General features: G+C 47.2%; 1 protein-coding gene and 1 long non-coding RNA gene across 3 annotated transcripts in view; one reads left to right on the plus strand and one right to left on the minus strand.

Moving 5' to 3' along the window:
* The window catches only part of PPP1R16B (protein phosphatase 1 regulatory subunit 16B), a 102,342-nt gene that overhangs the window by 61,781 nt on the left and 21,493 nt on the right, over positions 1–19,068 (minus strand). Inside the window, exon 2 of one of the 2 annotated variants that reach the window (XM_045444613.1) lies at positions 12,613–12,963. The exons of the other annotated variant lie outside the window; for it this stretch is intronic. Within the exon in view, the coding sequence (XP_045300569.1) occupies positions 12,613–12,862 (250 nt within the window). The 5' untranslated portion in view covers positions 12,863–12,963. The remainder of the gene's footprint in view (positions 1–12,612; positions 12,964–19,068) is intronic. 2 annotated transcript variants of the gene reach the window in all.
* On the plus strand, positions 4,859–8,002 carry LOC123580216. Its single transcript, XR_006703183.1, has 3 exons — positions 4,859–5,659; positions 6,365–7,314; positions 7,559–8,002. It is a non-coding gene; the product is annotated as an uncharacterized LOC123580216 (long non-coding RNA).

The following is a 19,068-nucleotide window of genomic DNA, read 5'->3' on the forward strand; positions in this document are numbered from 1 at the left end:
GGTAACAGCATCCCAATTTTCCCTGGGGCAGGTGTAACGTATCTCCAAGTGTCAGGCCATGTGTTTTGGGAGGAGCTGACTTCAGGGGTGGGCAGGTGACTTAGATCAGACCAATCACAGCATTGTATCCACGCTCTAGCCCCTGTGATTGGCTCCGAGGTAGGCATCTTGGCCAATGAGATTCAATTCTGGGACTTGGTGAACCTGGGAGACTGTTGGAAAGAGAAATTATTCCTAAGGAGGTTACCGTAAGGACAAAATACACACTTTGAGCTGCTGACAGTGATCTATTATTCAGAGACACTTTTTGGTGGCCCCCTGTAGCCACATAGGTTTAAATTAGTTTGAGTTGGATTTCCTGTCACTGGTAGCACAGAAGTCTTACTATATCATTCAAAGTCCAAATTTTTGAGCAGGTGGATAATGGGCTCAAAATTCAACAAGATAAATTTAGAGTCTCGACTTCAGTGTTGAAAATCACCTGTGTGTCCTACAAGGCTTATAGAGTGCCAGTGATGTTCCATTGCTCAGAGTGAGGACGAGTTACATAGGCACACACAACTTATGAAAATGGAACCAATTTTGTCATTTTCTGTATGAAAAATATACTTCGACAGATATTTTTTTTAAAAAAGCACTCAGTGTTAGCTCAGTTGGGTAAGTGGCCCTTGATTTCGGCTCAGATCATGATCTTGCAGTTCATGGGACGGAGTCCCTCCTTGGGCTCTGTGCTGAGGTGTGGAGGCTGCTTGGGATTCTCTCTCCCTCTCCTCTCTCTCTATGCCTCTCCCCCCACTTATGCTCTCTGTCTCAAAATAAATAAAATAAACATTTTTTAAAGACAAAAATAAAGTCACTTGCATAACAACAGGATGGGGAAGATGTAACTTCACTAATGGGACACCCACTTGAGGGTTTTAGTTTCTTATAAACACCATATGAGTTGACAGCTGGCCAAAAAGCCAATGGAAATTTGGGCCATACGAATAGACACACTCAACCAGAATGAGGAAACTGACAGTTCCATCCACCTGAGGGTGAGCCAGATCAGACTCGGGAAAGCTATAGACAAAGGAGAGCATGTTCACAAATCTCAAAGTCACATCTTATAAAAATCTGTAAAAGGAACAGGGGGTTGTTAGCCTAGAGAGAAGAGGTGGGAGCAGAGGTTACAGGCATGACAGCCTCAGTGAAACACCAGAATGAACAGATAATCTTATCATCTGCAAATAAGGTTATTTTCTACACGAAAGCCCTAAACGCACCAACTGAAAAAAAATGAGACAGTAAAATGGCTTTTCACAAAATTAATACATAAAAACTTAAAGCCATCCTTTCAAGAAATAAACAGGACTTATATGGTAACAGGAAAAAAAAAAATATCTGTAGCTTTCCTAAAGGGCATAAAAGAATACTTGCCCAGGGGCGCCTGGGCGGCTCATTCGGTTAAGCGTCTGGCTTTAGCTCAGGTCATGACCTCACGGCTCTTGAGTTCAAGCCCCGCGTCGGGCTCTGTGCTGACAGCTCAGAACCTGGAGCCTGCTTCCGATTCTGTGTCTCCCTCTCTGCCCCTCTCCCAGCCATGCTCTGTTTTCCTCTGTCAAAAATAAACATCAAAAAAAAACCATTAAAAAAAAAAAAAAAAAGAATACTTGCCCAGTAGAGACAGGTGCCATTGGCCTGCTTAGACAAAACTCAGGACAAGGGAATCAGTTTGGCCCAGATGAATTTTTTTTCAATTGTGGTAAAATATACAGAAGATACAACTCACCATATCAGCCACTTTTTAGTGTATGGTTCAGTGACATTAATCACATTCACATTACCGTGCACCCGAAACCACCATCCATCCCTATGACTTTTTCCATCTCCCCAACCGAAGCTCTGGACCCATTAGACAATGACTTCCCCCTTCTCCCTTCCCTCCAGCCCCTGGCTAAATTTTTCTTTTTGGGGGGGTTGTTTTTTAATGTTTTTCATTTGTTTAATTGTGGTAAAATACACACAAAACCTACCAGCTTCATCATTTTCAAGTGTTCAGTTCCGTGGTATTAAATACATTCACAATGTCGTACAACCATCACCACCATCGATCTCCAGAATTCTCTGCATCTCGTGAAACCGAAACTCTCTACCGATCTACAATATTAATCAATGTTGGAGGAATCTATTTTTGAGCTCTAGTGGGAAAGCTTGACCAAAAGTTTTTAAATGTGACGTGTACGACTGAAAATAACCAAGAACATTTTGCAAAAGAGGAGCAATTTGAGGAAGGACTTGTTCTCTCGTATATGAAGCCACACTAGAAAGCTAGGATCAAAACATTGCGTAACTGGCACAGAATCAGATTGCTGGAACACAATAAACAGCTTGGAAAGTCACCCTTCTTCACGGACGAGGCTCAGAGTACGAGTGTGGCATCACATACTCCCCGGCAAGGGAAGGAAGCCGGACAATTGATAATGCCTTGGAAACAAAATGGATATAGACAGATTTTCATTTACTACTTTACGCTGTAACGAGTCCCAAAAGAATTAAGTGTTTAATTTATTTACAAAAGGCCATGAAAATCTAGAAGAGCATGTAGGTTAATATACAACACTGGATGAAGAAACACTTTACAGCAAGAGTCAGCAAACATTTTTCTGTAAAGGGCATATTTTCATCTTTACAGATCCCGTGGTCTCTGTTGCCATCACCTAACACTATCATTGTCGTGTGAAAGCAGCCATAGACAATATGTAAATAAATGCCCGGGTGTGGCCGTGTTCCAATAACATTTTATTTACAAAAACAGACGGTGGCATTCAAGCCATAGTTTTGTGACCCCTGCTTTAAAGGGATAAAGGCAAAGAACAAAATAATGAAGAAAAAAAGCCAATATCATTAGATTTAACTACATAAAAACGATCTATACACAAAATGTTAAAGCAAACACACACACACACACACACGCTCTCTCTCTCTCTCTCTCTCTCTCTCTGAGAAAGTATGTGCATCATACATGACAGCACAGGATTGACATCCTCCCCACCATTTTCATGCTGTCTCTCCTCCCTTTCTCTCCTCCGTCACCCACAAACATTACCCCGTCATTGAAATCAATTAAGAAAAAGAAACAAGCTAGTAGAACAAATGGAGACACAAAAAAATAGACAACTCGGAGAAATAAAGAAATGAATGCCCAGTAAGCCTACGAATAGGTATTCAACCTTAAACTTCTCGGGGTGCCTGGGTGGCTCAGTCGGTTAACCATCTGACTTTGGCTCAGGTCATGATCTCAGGTTTCGTGAGTTCGAGCCCCACATCAGACTCTGTGCTGATAGCTCAAAGTCTGGAGCCTGTTTCAGATTCTGTGTGTGTGTGTCTCTCTCTCTGCCCCTCCCCTGCTCGTGCTCTCTCTCACTCTCAAAAATAAATAAACATTAAACTTCTTAGTTATATACGAATTAAGACAACAGGACTATTTTCCCTATATTGAATCTGTCAGCTTTCTGTTCATCCAGCAGTGTCGATGAGCAAGGCAGAGGGGAGGCAAGGCTGGACACAGGCTGAGGGAGGTGCAAACTAACCAAATAAGCAATTTATACCAAAGCCTTGCATATGTTTATATCGCAAATCTATGAACCTCGAATCTACCCAAAGTAAATAACCCAAGTCGTGACCAGATACTTTCATACAATGATAAACAATGATAATCACTATGGCATCATTTATAGTAGCAAAAATTGGAAACAACCTGAAAATCCAATCATAGGGAGTGGTTACGTACATTTTGGTACATTCAGACGAGGGAGATTGAGGGCGTCATTAAAAATCTCCTTTGCAAAGACCGTATTAAGACAATAAAAAACTGTCGACCTCTAAGCAACATCTGAGTCAACCGACAGACCTTTCTTCTAAAAATGCCTCCCTCAAAAAAAAATAAAAAAATAAAAAATAAAAATAAAATAAAATAAAATAAAAATGCCTCCCTCCCCAAGCTTCTGAGATGCCACACCACCCTAGTTGTCTTTCTTCCACCTGGCAGATGACTACTGGTCCCCTTCCTTCTCTTCTTGGCTCAGCACATAGCATCTGAGGTGTCCCAGGGCTTTCTCTTGGTTTGGTTCTTTGCTCCATCTACCTTGCTATTACTATAGGCACAAAGTCATTATAGTTCTTCTGTGTCTTAAATGAAGTGATACCTCATTGTGGCTTTGATCTTCATCTGCCTAATGAGGAGTGATGTTGAGCATCTTATCATGTGTCTGTTGGCCGTCTACATGTCTTCTTTGGGAAAATGTCTATTCAGGTCCTCTGCCCATTTTTAATTGGATCGTTTGGGCCTTCTGCTATCGAGTTGTATGAGTTCCTTATATATGTTGGATATTAACCCCCTATCTAATACATAGTTTGCAAACACTTTCTCCCATTCCGTAATTTGCTTCTTCTTTTATGGACTGTTTCTTTTGCTGTGGATAAGATTTTGGGTTTGATATAGGCCCACCTGCTTATTTTTTCCTTTTGTTGCTTGTACTTTTGGTGTAATATCCCCCAAGAAATGAGCTAATATTTTCTAACAGATAATACATTACATTAAAAATAAATAGGTATGGATAAAAGCCATTCAAAATGCAAAGCCACCAATGGATTTTAACATAACAAAGTTAAGAAAAGCTAAAACTTCATATGGTTTCAGATTCCACATTGAGATTAATCATCAAGAAACTATCACCTGTCGGGACGCCTGGGTGGCTCAGGCAGTTAAGCGTCTGACTCGACCTCAGCTCAGGTCATGATCTCACAATTCGTGAGTTCGAGCCCCACATCGGGCTCTGTGCTGGCAGTGCAGAACCTGCTTGGGATTCTGTCTCCCTCTCTGTCCCTCTCCTGCTTGCTCTCTATCCTTCTCTCAAATAAAAATAAACTAAAAACTAAAAAATAAAATAAGAAAAAACTACCACCTGTTGAGTTTAGTTGAGTATTAAAGAATATCCACAATTATCTGAAAAGGCAATTAAAATATTTCCTCTATTTTCCAACATATCTGTGTGAAGTAAGATTTTGTCCATTTACTTTAACCAAAATAATATATCACAACAGAGAGAAGCAAAAGCAGATTAAAAAAAAAATTCAGCCACCTTCTTTTAAGCCAGACCTTACAAAGATTTGCAAAAGTATAAAACAAGGCTACTCTATGTTTTTTGTTTTGAGAACTATCAGTATTTTTCATAAAAACATTTATGTTAACATGTGTGGTAGTTTTGGAACATGCCCACCATTTCTCCTCCCTTCAAGAGGTGAAGCCTAATCCCTTACCTTTGAATGATTTAGTGACTCATCTCTAATGAACACAATATGGCAGAAGGGATGATATGTGACTTAAAAGTCTAGATCATAAAAGGCATTGTGGTTTCCCCCTTGCTCTCTTGGATCACTCACTCTGAAGAAGGCCAGCCGCCATGTTCCGAAGACACTCAAGCAGCCCTGTGAAGAGGGTTATATGGCAAGAATCGGAGGCCTCCTGACAAGAGCCATGTGAGTGCGCCATCTTGGACACAGCTATTCCAGCTCCATTAGGCCTTGGGGTGTCTGCAACCTTATGAGAGACCCTAAGCTAGAACCACCCAAGCTCAGTTGGCCCCAGATTCTTGATCCACACAAATTGTGTGAGACAGTAAGTGTTTATTGTTTTAAGCTGCTAAATTTTGAGCTCCTGTACTATGTAGCAATAGATAACTAGATAACTAGTGTCCAGATAACAATAGATAACTTGGTGTTTATGGTTTAATGAGCACAGGTTTATTTTAATTACTCAGCTTTCATTTCTAGTGGTAAATATCAATACAGAACCCAGGTAAACAAAAGCTCTTAAGAGTTCTCAGTTTTTGGGGAGCCTGGGTGGTGCAGTCGGTTAAGCGTCCGACTTCAGCCAGGTCACGATCTCGCGGTCCGTGAGTTCGAGCCCCGTGTCGGGCTCTGGGCTGATGGCTCAGAGCCTGGAGCCTGTTTCCGATTCTGTGTCTCCCTCTCTCTCTGCCCCTCCCCCGTTCATGCTCTGTCTCTCTCTGTCCCAAAAATAAATAAACGTTGAAAAAAAAAATTAAAAAAAAAAAAAAAAAGAGTTCTCAGTTTTTAATAATATAAAGGGGCCCTGAGACCAAAAAGGTTGAGAACTATTGCCCTAAGCTTTTTGGCCATTGCCCCTTTATTAAACTTTTCTCAAACTACCGCATGTCAGGGCACCATTTCTTTCCTATCAGGACCCTGAGTAATAGGGAAATACCAAAATGTTACTGATAGTTGTTGCTGTTTTGGGTATCTTGATTTTACTGTCTTAATGGTTTTTTTTTTTTTCTGTACTTTAACAATTTCCTACAAGGATGAATGATCTTTATAATTAAGAGAAGAGAAACTTCCCTTTTGAAAATCATCAAAAGTGAAAGTCAGACCTGTATTTCCTTTGGATGAGTCAACCGTTTAAGCACAACATGCGGAGGCCAGATGTCTGTTGGTGCACCTGCGTGCCGGGGAGAGGTCCGAAGGGCAGATGGTGGATGAGGGGCCAGTAGCCACAACACCTGCCCCCCCAACAACCTCAGCCAGACTGGCTCTTTCGCGCATGTTACACATTGAGTTTCTGCATAATTTCACATAAAAGTTTCCACTGCTTGAAAAAAAAAAAAAAGTTTGAAAACCTTTACCGTGAGAATGAATAACAGTTGAAGAGTTAAAATTAGGCTATAGAAGAACCACTCAAACTTTTTTTGGGAATGTGAACAGAGTTTCCATAAAGAAAATCCTGCACATTCTGAGAGAACAGAAGCCCTGACAACTTAACAAATGTTCGGTGGTTTCAACAGAGGCTCGCTCATGTGGCCATGGAAAAGGTGACAGCTAGGGATGAAGAGCTTATCCGGGGACCCCTCCGATCCAAAGGGCCCAAGAGGCCAGCAGAAGCAGCAGGGCCTCAAGGCCCCGGGAGAGACAGATCAGAACCACAGGTGAGTGGCTCTCTCGTTTTCTCAGGAAAATCCAAAACAGGAGATGCTAAAAGCACGGACTTCGGAGACACCAGATCTGGGTTCAAGTTCCAGGTCTGACACTAAAAACTTAAGAGATCTTTGGCAAGTGACATAACCAAACTGAAGTTGGAGAACGCAAAATGGTACAGCCATTTTGGAAAACAGGTTAGCGGTTTCCTAAACAGAAATTTGCCATGTGACCCAGCAATTCCATTCCCAGGTAACCATCCAAGAGAAATAAAAACATACATCCGCACAAAGACTTGCACACAACTGTTCTTAGCAGCATTATTCATCATAACTCAAGGTGGAAGCGATCCAGGGGCGCCTGGGTGGCGCAGTCGGTTAAGCGTCCGACTTCAGCCAGGTCACGATCTCGCGGTCCGTGAGTTCGAGCCCCGTGTCGGGCTCTGGGCTGATGGCTCAGAGCCTGGAGACTGTTTCCGATTCTGTGTCTCCCTCTCTCTCTGCCCCTCCCCCGTTCATGCTCTGTCTCTCTCTGTCCCAAAAATAAATAAACGTTGAAAAAAAAAAATTTTTTTAAAAAAAAGGTGGAAGCGATCCAAATGTTCCTCAACCGGTGAACGGAGAAACAAAATGCGGCATATCCACACGATGGAATACTAAAGGGCGATAAAAGGAAGAAAGTCCTGATACATGCCACAACCTGAACACACCCTGAAAACATTACTCCAAATGAAACAAGCCAATCGCAAAAGATCACATAGTAGCTGAGTCCATGTACGTGGAACATTCCAGAAAAGGCAAAGATACAGAGGCAGAAAACAGACTAGTGGTTGCCTGGGGCTGGGGACAGGAGTGACTACAAGTGGGCACAAAGTGTCTTTTTGGGGTGACGGAATGTTCAAAACTCGGGTTGTGGTGATGGGGGCACAACTCTGTAAATGACCTGAAAATCATTGAATCGCACCCTTAAAATGGGCACATTCTGCGATATGTAAATTAAAACTCAATAGAGTTGTTTTTAAACAATGGGATTTGACTCTCTACCTCAGAGGGTTGTTGTGAGGATGAACTGAGATGACGTCTGATACAAAGTAAGCACTCGATAAATAATAGTAATGATGACAATCGGTGTATATACTAGTAATGGATTATGTAAGTGGAGACCACGCATAATGCAGAATTGCAACAATTTATAGCACTTATCTACTCCTTAGCATGCCACTCCCACATCTGTAAAGTCGATTTAACCCCAGGACAACTTTTTTTTTCTTTTTTTTAACGTTTTTATTTATTTTTGAGAGACAGAGCTCAAGCAGGAGAGAGGCAAAGAGAGAAGGAGACACAGAATCCAAAGCAGGCTCCAGGCTCTGAGCGGCCAGCACAAGGCCCGACGCGGGGCTCAAATCCACGAACCATAAGATCACGGCCTGAGCCGAAGTCGGACGCTTAACCAACTGAGCCACCCCGGCTCCCCAGCGCCAGGACAACTTTCTGAGGCAGGTGTTTTATATCATCTTCATTTTCACAGACGGGAAACTGAGGCCCCAAGAAGTTTAGTAACCTTCCCACGTTTGCACAGCTGGGACACAGCAGAGGTGGGATCTGAATCCTGGAGAAATGGCTCTGGAGTGCCTACTCTTGGCCACGACACTGCACAGCCTCTCAGTAAATGCCAGCTTGTCTATTCAGTTACTGCTCTAACTGGCGGTGCAGTGGGGTGCAGAGAAGGCTCACAGACAGCTCCCCAAGACTCAAGACCCAACCCCTAGGGTTACAGGAGTCAGGGGAAAGAGTGTTCCAGACAGAGGGGTCTGCATATACAAAGGCGGGGAGGTAAGAGAACGCAGGGCGTATGGGAAGAACGGGAGATGGCTGGAGGATGGGGCGATGCTGGGCAGAGGGCGCCTGAGGGTGGGATTCAGGCAGGTCCAAGGCCAAGGAGGGTCCCTGGTGCCCGGACGTTAGCCTGAAGGCAATGCAGAGCCAGAGAAGGAAATACAGAGAGTCCCTCCCCAACGCTGCCTTTCTCTGGGTCGACTCACATTGCCCTGGCAGGTGGAGAAGGTTGACTCAGCCACTGCTGTGAGCTGAAGGGAGCGGGGGAGCTGCCACCCCCATTCCCATCCCGCCGCGAGCTGACGCCCCTGCAGCCTCCCCAACACCAGCTCCACCGGCACATAGAAACCATCGCAGCCAGCTGGGAGCAGCGGGCTCTGTCATGCTGCCAGGGAGCTGAGCGTAGCCCGGCCAGACTGCCGGCTGCCTGATGGAAGCTTCACGCCCCTGCCCAAACCCAGCCGCCTGAGGACCCCGGGGGGACCGCTCACCCCACCCCACGGCCCACCACAGCGCCCAGTATGCTGGCCGTCCACCCTCGCTTGGCTGGCCCCAGGGGCCAGCACTTTGCTCATTCAAATTGAATACACATGTCCTTGCCTCCGGCTCTTCCATTTTCCCACATCCGTCCTTGAGACACAGCTGCCTGTGTGCACGGAACGTTCACTTGGGCCAAAGCAAAACTACTGAGGAAGCCTCCATGCCTATCAATGAGGAACCAGTTCAAAAATTCTGCTGATGGGGCGTCTGAGTGGCTCAGTCGGTTGAGCGTCTGACTTCGGCTCAGGTCATGATCTCGCGGTTCGGGAGTTCGAGCCCCGCGTCGGGCTCTGGGCTGACAGCTCGGAGCCTGGAGCCTGCTTTGGATTCTGTGTGTGTGTGTGTGTGTGTGTGTGTGTGTGTGTGTGTGTGTGTGTCTCTCTCTCTCTGTCTCAAAAATAAATAAACATTAAAAAAAGATTTTTTGTTTTTTAAATTCTGGCGAATCCATACCACGGAATACTACACAGCAGTTAAAAAGAATAATACAGATCTATTACCCCGGGGTACCAGCATGAAAACACCTCCAAGACACGTTGGAAAAACGTGGGTGGAAAAACAAATTGCAGAGTAACGTATCCAGTGTATCATCACTTGGGTAAAAACAAAACAAAAACAGGGGCGCCTGGGTGGCTCAGTCGCTAAGGCGTCTGACTTCGGCTCAGGTCACGATCGGGCAGTTCATGAGTTTGAGCCCCGCGTCAGGCTCTGGGCTGACGGCTTGGAGCCTGGAGCCTGTTTCAGATTCTGTGTCTCCCTCTTTCCCTGCCCCTCCCCCACTCGCACTCTGTCTCTCTCTTTCTCTCAAAAATATAGGAACATTAAAAAAAAGAAAAGAAAAACAAAAAACCCCAACTGGCCTCTCGAGTTCTCCAAGTCTACAAACACACAGGTAAATGAGAAAAACGCCTGGAAGGAAGCACATCAAAGTAACAGAAAGAACGAAGGGGTGGAGGGAGGGACCCTGTGTATGCCTCCGTGTTGAGTTTTAGAAGAAGAATGTGTTTATGGATATTTGGGTTCTTTAAAAAGTGTGTTAAAACACACACACACACACACACACAGAGGGGAAAAGCTGGTTAAAATGCCCACCACCCTGGGGCTGCGTTCAGCGTCACTTTTCAGACAGCTGTCACATTCAGCATCTTGTCTAATTCTTGCCACACCCCCCCCTTGAGGACAAGGTTCAAAACTCCATTTTACAGACCCAGAAACTGGACCAGAGAGGTGAAACAAGCCGCTCAAGATCGCACGCAAGGCCAAGGGGGCTCGCGGTCCTGGCCCCGAGCCCAGGGCTCCTTCTCAGCGGCACGTGGGCGCCTATGAGGGTGTGGGGCCCATGCTGGGGCCGGGCAGGCGCCCCTGTTCTGAGCTGTCAGCCAGCTCACAGAGCCCCTTCAGGGAGGGGAGTGGGGCTTTGTCAGGGAAAGAGGGAGGAAAAGACGAGCGGCAAAAGAAGAGATGATGAACCGCCACCCACGACAAAAATCAGACATCATTGATGTGTCGCCCACTGAGTGGGATGGGTCTGCCGCGTCACCCAGCAAATCTCGTGTGGGAAGGAGCCTCGCAGGGCCGGTCCCCCCGAGCCTGACATTTCAAGCCTCTCCCTCTCTCTCTCTCTCTCCCCACCACCCCCCCCCCCCCAGGCTGCTCACCCCAGGCTCTCAGCTGCGCGGTTTCCAGCTGAGTGGTTCCGGGAATGCTTCTGCTCAGTTCCCAGAACACCATAGCCGGGGCAGTAGAACTGTGCTTCTCAGAAGGTGCTAGAACCTGAGGAGCAATGTGCGAAAAACCCAACACCCTCTAGTGCAGAAAGTGCCGTCCCTCTTTCAACAACTATTTTAGCACCACGTGTCTGAGGGTGTGCAGAGGCAGGAGGCCGGAGGGACCCAGGAAGCATGGCTAGGCCTCTCCAGGGACAGCCAGAAAGGACTCCTGTACAGAAGGAGGGGACTGGAGGGGGCACAGGACACATACGCAAACCTCAGCTGCACAAGGACCGGGCACGTTCAGAGAAGAGAGCTTTGGTCAAATCATGGATCTTCCAGTCATTCATATAACGGGAAACAAACCCATGAGGCCATGAGACCAGCGACAACAGCTGGCATCCTGAGCTTTCTGGTCCCAGCTTTGCCACCTCGGTCAAGGTTCTGAACCTCTCTGGGTCTCAGTTTCCCTATCTGTAACATGGGTGCCCATTACACGTGTCTTTAGGGTATCGTGATATCTGGATGGAGGACAGATAATACCATAATTAAGTCAAATGTAACAAGTACAGGGTATCCATAAAATCTGGAAACGGATTCTATGAGTGTATCTATATGTGTTCGTGTTCATTGGTTAGTTCTATGTGTGTTCGCGCTCATTTATTTGTTCGCTTTATAGAGTGAAAATGTCCTAGACAACATTGTATATATTTGTCCGTTTCCAGACTTTATGAACACTCTATGTATAAACATAATTACACATATAAATAGTATATTAGACAAACGTTATATATACACATATTCATTATATAAATATAATGAAATAAACTATAGTCATAACATAATAAAATAAAACATACTAATAGCTCCTCACACAGTATGAGGGACTATCCATGCCCAAGAACTCGGGGCTATTCCCTCATTTCATGCTCACAGCAAGGCCTTGCAACGGATACTAGCATTTATCCCCACTTTACAGAGGGGCAAACTAAGGCACAGGGAACCGAAGTGAGCCGCCTACTTGCCAGAGTCACCCCGGGGTCTAAAAGACAAAGCCAGCTTCAGAAGGGAGGGCAATCTAACTTCCGGCCTGTGCTATTAACCACCGCTCTACACCCGCCCGGCTCTGCAGCCAAGGCCAGGCAAAACTCAACCGCACACAGAGCGCCCTGGGCGGTGGTGGGGCGCCCAACAGGGCCTTAAATGCAAGATCCCCGAGTATGGCGCTCTTGGAGGGGCAAGACCAGATCCAATTTGTTCGCCACACTTGGAATAGAAATGCGCAAGAGGCGGGGAGGGGGCGGGGGGGGGGGTGTCTTAAACTTTCACGGAGGGAAGGGAAATCAGCATGGAATTCATCAGCCGAAGGCTAAAAAAAAAAAAAAAAAAGGTCTCCGATAATTCAGGCCCCACGATGTAAGCGCCCTTGCTAGCACCTGCGGGGGGGGTTGCCCAAACCTGGGAGGGGCCGGCACCCCTCCGCCGCGAAGCCCCTGGAGGCCAACCCCGGGCTGGGGAGGGGAGCGCCCGGGGCCGAGGGCGGAGCGGCCTACCTTCCTCTGCGTCGTTCCTCAGGGAGGCCTCCAGCAGGGCCACGCTGGCCTCGAAGGACACCTTCTTCCGCCGGCCGCCCGTGCTGCGCTTCCGCTCGTGCTTCCGCTTGCGGTGCTGCAAGTCCTGCTCGTACTGCGCCCACTTCTTGAGCTGCTGGGCCCGGCGCTTCTGGGCGGCGCGCAGCCGCTCCAGCGTGGGCACCTTCTCCAACAGCTGCAGCTCCGTCAACAGGTCCACGTGGCTGGCCATGGCCGTGGCGCCTCCCCACTCCCCGGCGGGGCGCTAGCGCGGTGCGCCGGGGGCCAGCGGAGCGCGGGGGCTCCTGCGGGACTGGGGCCTCATGGTGGGGCCTGTGCGGGGAGAGAGACACAGATGGACACGCCGGTCAGGCTCAAAACACCGATCAGAGGGTGTCGCTCGCCCCATGTTGAGACCACGTGCTTTTTCTATTTTACTCCTTTTTTTAAATTGAGATATAATTGGCCTATAACGTTGCGGAAGTCTAGGGCGCAAAGCGTTGATTTGATACACTTATCTATTGGCAATATGGTGACCCTTGCAGCCTTAGCTGCGTGATTACTCCGTCGCGCCGCATAATTACTGCTTTTTTGGGGTTGCATTGTCATTTCACAGAAGGTTGTTACAGTGTTATAACATATAAGGAGCTTGTTATACTGCTATAACACATAAAGGGTTTTGGTCATTTTTAAAGAAATTAATACCATATTTTACATTTCTCGGTATTAATTTATAATATGGTAAATACTGACAGATATAATCCACAAAAACAAAATCTCTTGGAGATCCTTAAATTTAAGAGCATAAAGGGGTCCTAAGACCCCTTTAGGCAAGTTTGGTAATTGCCTACCTACAGGAGTCTAGAACATCTTAGTTCAAGTTTTCTTCTTTGGGTGACCTTAAATTTTTCTTTTAAATCACGCCTTTTGTGGGTCGCCTAGGTGGCCCAGTCGGTTATGCCTCGACTCCTGGTTTCAGCTCAGGTCACGATCTCACAGTTTGTGGGTTTGAGCCCCACATTGGGCTCCATGCTAACAGCTAGGAGCCTGCTTGAGATTGTCTCTCTCCCTCACTCTCTGCCCTTCTCCCACTTGTGCTCTCACTCTCTCTCAGAATAAATAAACAATAGGGGCGCCTGGGTGGCTCAGTCGGTTGAGCGCCCGACTTCAGCTCAGGTCATGATCTTGCGGTTTGTGAGTTCGAGCCCCGCGTAGGGCTCTGCGCTGACAGCTGGGAGCCTGCTTCCGAGTCTGTGTCTCCTCCTCTCTCTGCCCCTCCCCTGCTCATGCTCTGTCTCTGTCTCTCAATAATAAATAAGCGTTAAAGAAAAAAATTTTTAAAGAATAAATAAACAAATCACACCTCTTGCTCTCATAGATTCCTGGACAACACGAAGTCGACAAAATTTCAATCTCATTCCAGCGGGTCCCTGTCCCTCATTCAGCACAGACCCTATGGGTTCTCACACACAGGGAAAGGGTCTTGGCACAATCACTTGCACCTCTTTAAGCCTGTTTTCCCGCCTTTATAATGTTGTAGCCACCTCCCAGAACTGATAGGAATAAAGAGAGCTGACCAAAAAGGGTTATACAACTAACAGCAGAAACAGCTTGGAGGAAGAAGATCAGGGACATGTAAATGCAGCCCATCCAGGAAGCCACAGCAAGGCTGGTGGATGATTGTGGGCTGTTGGGTAATTAGACTGGAGACTGGTTAGGTCTGCATTTGCATAATGCCTTAATGCCTGCTGGTCCCAAGGGGTCAGGATAGCCTTGGGCTTCAGGAAGTGATCACTGGTCTTCTGGGTTCCCTGCTCTGCTCCCAGACTGTCCATCCTCCAGACGCTAAAGACCAGGCTTCAGCCTTAGCCTGGACCCTTGGGAGCTCAGGTTGGGCCAGGTTGTTCTTCAGGTCCTTCCCAGCTCCCAGTCTGGAGGGCAGACAAGCAAATGGGGAAGGGGCTGGCTTGGCCAGGCTGCAGGGCAAAAGCCCTAAGGGTCCGAGTAAACTTGATTCAAATGTAAACAGAAGCTGAAGGTAAGACTCAGCAAAACAAAACAAAACAAAACAAAAAATACAAACAAACAGCAGGCCTACAGCCTTTGGTTGCTTTTTGTTTCGTTTTGCTTTGAATACCATGCAATGCTTTATTTCTTTATTTCTTTATTGAGAGAGAGAGAGAGAGAGAGAGAGAGAGAGAGAGAGATGCAAGTGAATGAGGGGAGGGGAGTGGGGGGGGTGGAGAGAGAGAAGTGGGGCTCACCTAGGGCTTGTGTTTTTACCTGAATCGGGGCTGGAGCTCACCAGAAGGGAGGTGCAAGCCCACCCCACGCGGGGCTCGTGCTCACCTGATGTGGGGCTCGAACTCACCAACTGCAAGATCGCGACCTGGGCGGAAGTCAGATGCTTAACGGCTGAGCCCCCCAGGCGGCCCCCATGCAATGCTTTTTAAATTAATTTATTAAAATTTTTATTTTGAGATGTTGTAAATGCACATGCAGTTGTGGCAAATAATAGGCAATGTTTACCTAGTTTATCCCTATGATAGCATCCTGCCAAACTGTAGTACAAGATCACAACCAGGGACCCTGACATTGACACAACCTAGCAATCCATTCAGAATAGGTTTGGGGCGCCTGGGTGCCTCAGTCGGTTAACCGTCCTACTCTTGATATCTGCTCAGGTCATGAGCTCACGGTTTCATGAGTTCAAGCCCCGGGTCAGGTTCTGCACGCTGACAGCACAGAGCCTGCTTGGGATTCTCTCTCTCCCACTCTCTCTGCCCCTCCCCCGTTTGTGCTCTGTCTCTCTCAAAATAAATAAATAAACTTTAAAAAAAATCCCTGGCGGGGCGCCTGGGTGGCGCAGTCGGTTAAGCGTCCGACTTCAGCCAGGTCACGATCTCGCGGTCGGTGAGTTCGAGCCCCGCGTCGGGCTCTGGGCTGATGGCTCAGAGCCTGGAGCCTGTTTCCGATTCTGTGTCTCCCTCTCTCTCTGCCCCTCCCCTGTTCATGCTCTGTCTCTCTCTGTCCCAAAAATAAATAAACGATGAAAAAAAAAAAAAATCCCTGGGGGCGCCTGGGTGGCTCAGTCGGTTAAGTGTCCAACTTCGGCTCAGGTCGTGATCTCGCGGTTCGTGAGTTCGAGCCCTGCGTCGGGTTCTGTGCTGACAGCTCAGAGCCTGGAGCCTGTTTCAGATTCTGTGTCTCCCTCTCTCTGACCCTTCCCTGTTCATGCTCTGTCTCCCTCTGTCTCAAAAATAAATAAAGGTTAAAAAAATTTTTTTTTTAAATCCCTGGTTTTACATGAACTCGTTTGTGTGTGTGTTTAGTTTTACACAACGTCATCCGACGTGTAGGTTTGTGTGTCCACCACCACGGTCGAGGTACGAACAGCTCCATCACCCGAGGATCCCTAACCTCCCTTCTCTCAAAGCACTCCCGTCCTTGCCCTTGGCAATCACTAACCTGGTCCCCATCTCTAGAATTTTGTCACTTCGAAAATGAGTAGGGTTCCATTGTGCGGATGTACCACGGTGTGTTAACCCTTTACTCACCGAAGAATGTCTGGGCTCTTTCCAGCTTGGGGCTATCACATTCATGTGCAAGCTTTGTGTGAATACAAGTTTTCACTTCTTTGGAGCAAATGCCCAAGAGTACAACTGCTGGCCCGTGTGGTAATGACATGATTAGTTCTACATGAAAACAAAACAAAACTGTCAAACTGTTTCCCAGAGTGACGGTACCATTGTTCATTCCCGCCAGCGATGTATGAGCATTCCGGTTCCTCCACCAGCATTTGGTGCTGTCACTGTGTCGTATTTTAGCCATTTAGATAGATATTTTGGTTGCCTTTTTCAAAAGTGGGGAGTTCGGAAGCGCTGTATTCACAACCACATCATCTCATCGTGATGGCCAGAGCTGGCGGACCACATATTCACTTCTCCCCACTTCCTCAAGTGATCAAACGCTGAACGCATACCTGCTCTGTGACAAGCCCTGCTTCAGAGATGGAACACAGACTAGCTCTACCTTCTAGGAAACCCCAGTCTGTCTGTCTTCTGTCTGTCTACCAGTGTATCTACAAATTCTTTTCATCCTCCTGGCAATCTAATGAGGTAGGTACTATCATCATCCCCGTTTCACAGAGAGGGAAATTGAGGCACAGAGAGATTAAGTAATTTACCTAGCGTCACATCCTAGCTAAAAAATGGAAGAGCCAGTCCGCCTGGGGTTATGAGGAAGGCTCTCCAGAGCAGGGGACAACCATTAAGAAGGAGGAGGAGGAAGGGGGGCACCTGGGTGGCTCAGTCGGTTAAGCATCCGACTTTGGCTCAGGTCATGATCTTGGGGTTCATGAGTTCGAGCCCCGCATCGGTCTGTGTGCTGCCAGCTCAGAGCCTGGAGCCTGCTTTGGACTCTGTGTCTCCCTCTCTCTCTGCCCCTCTCCCTTTCACACACTCTCTCTCTCTCTCTCTCAAAAATAAATAAACATTAAAATTAAAAAAAAAAAAAGGGAATGATGAGGAAGAGTAGTTTGCCAGATGAAAAGGACAGACACAGGCGGAGAGGAAGCTGGGCGGTGTTTAAAGGCATGCAGGGGGGCCGACCACCATGGAGGGAATTCTAGGGACCAACACCCACAGTCATGGCTTGAGGAGAGTGGGCTGCTCAGCCCAAAAAGAAGAAGGGGAGGGGCAGGGGGGAGGGCAATTTGTGGCGAGAGGCCAGACTTCACTGGGAAGCCCCCTGGTCCATGTCACATCTGGCTGGCCAGCTGGTTGGGTGTTGGACCACACCATGTTTTATCACACTGTAATGTATTGCTAATGTTTACAACTTGAACATTTAACATCCAAAATCAGATCTTCAGGTTTTCTTAGACCATCTCAGCACCGGCCACACGGGCTCACACGGCAACAACCCGCAGATGCAGAGGAGGACTGTCCCATGCAGGTAGGGACACTACCCTCCCACCCATTACCCCACCTGACCTCCTTCACTAATTGGCATCACTTTGCCGGCTCCTGTGGTCATCTGAGTTCGCAAGCCCCGTCTTAGGCAGAATGAGACAGCAGCCTCCAAATACCCAGAAAGAAAGAAAAGAGAGTCTATGTATCTCCCCAGGGAAGAACAGGACTGGGCACAGGGGCACAGTGCTGTGCACCTGTCCTCAGAGCAGCCCAACAAACAATTCAGCGAGGGGCTTGCGGTCTCAGGAGGCGGCAGATTCTCCATCACTCACTGAAGAACGCCGTTTCCCCTTCGGTCAGATCGGCCTGAGTATTCCACAAGATTGCTTTTGGCCCTCACATTCTGTACACACTTACTCCTTTTTGCAATATTGAGTGTTTACTGATCACCCACTAAGTGAGAGGTACCAAAAGCCTGCCAAGACTAAAGATAAGAAGCATACCAATCACTTATCCTGTTCATTAAAGCACTTAATCCTTTTCTAAGGACTCCCAGCCATCTTCTTAGCCAAGTGTTTCCCTAAGTGTGGAAAGAGAATCCACTCCAAGAAAATTTTCAAAAGTATGGGACAAGATTTAACATCACGGGAACTCAGAGAAAGAGCAACTTCTCTTCTTCGCCTCTTTTTTAATCCATCAGATTTTCTCCAGGAGACAGTGTCCGTGGGGTACTCATAGACCTTAAACATCATTATAACCCTGTCAATCTCCCTTGTAAACAAAGAGAAGGCGGGCCTCAGGCTCATAGCGTTGGGGATAGAACGCGAAAACATTGTTTTGTTTTCTGTGGATTTGTTTTCGCAGTTACTGTTTATTTATGGTGGTGAGAAAATAAATAAATAAAATTTCCTTTTGAAATGAATCCACTTCCGTGGAAAACTAGCAAGGTGGCTGCCAAAAATATGAAATAATGATGGCACTCAATGCTGGCAAAAATTGTAAGTGATTGGCGTTTGGGATATCCAGCGGGCTATTGATGGCCAATGACAATTTTATAAGGGAAGCACTCATGTGAACTCATGATTTCATCTGACAAATATTTCCTGGGTATCGGTATCTATCACGTGCCAGGACTGTGCTGATGGCTAGGGGTACAGCAGGGCCAAAGACAGGCACAGTCCTTAGCCACTGGATAGATGGCATCAGGCCCCAGGCAGACAGAAGGCACTCACTACAGTGTCCTCCCTGGCTAGGGCAGTGTGCTCGGGAGGACAGAATTAAGGGCAATTGCCCAGCCCCCTGCAGCAAGGTGAGGACGGTGCCTCCCAAGGGCCAATAAAAGGGGCCAGAGCACATTTTCCTCTGACTTTGCTCTCCCTGCCAGCCCCTCCTGCCTCACCCCTCTAGGTTCCCTGGAGCTGGAGCTCCAGGACAGCTCCCTCTTGACTGCTGGTTTTCAGGTGACCCAGTTTCCCCCAATAGACCCACACACCTCCTCCCACCCCCGTCCGAGAAAACCCTGCTT

Source organism: Leopardus geoffroyi, chromosome A3 (assembly GCF_018350155.1).
Source record: "Leopardus geoffroyi isolate Oge1 chromosome A3, O.geoffroyi_Oge1_pat1.0, whole genome shotgun sequence".
Lineage (NCBI taxonomy): Eukaryota > Metazoa > Chordata > Mammalia > Carnivora > Felidae > Leopardus > Leopardus geoffroyi.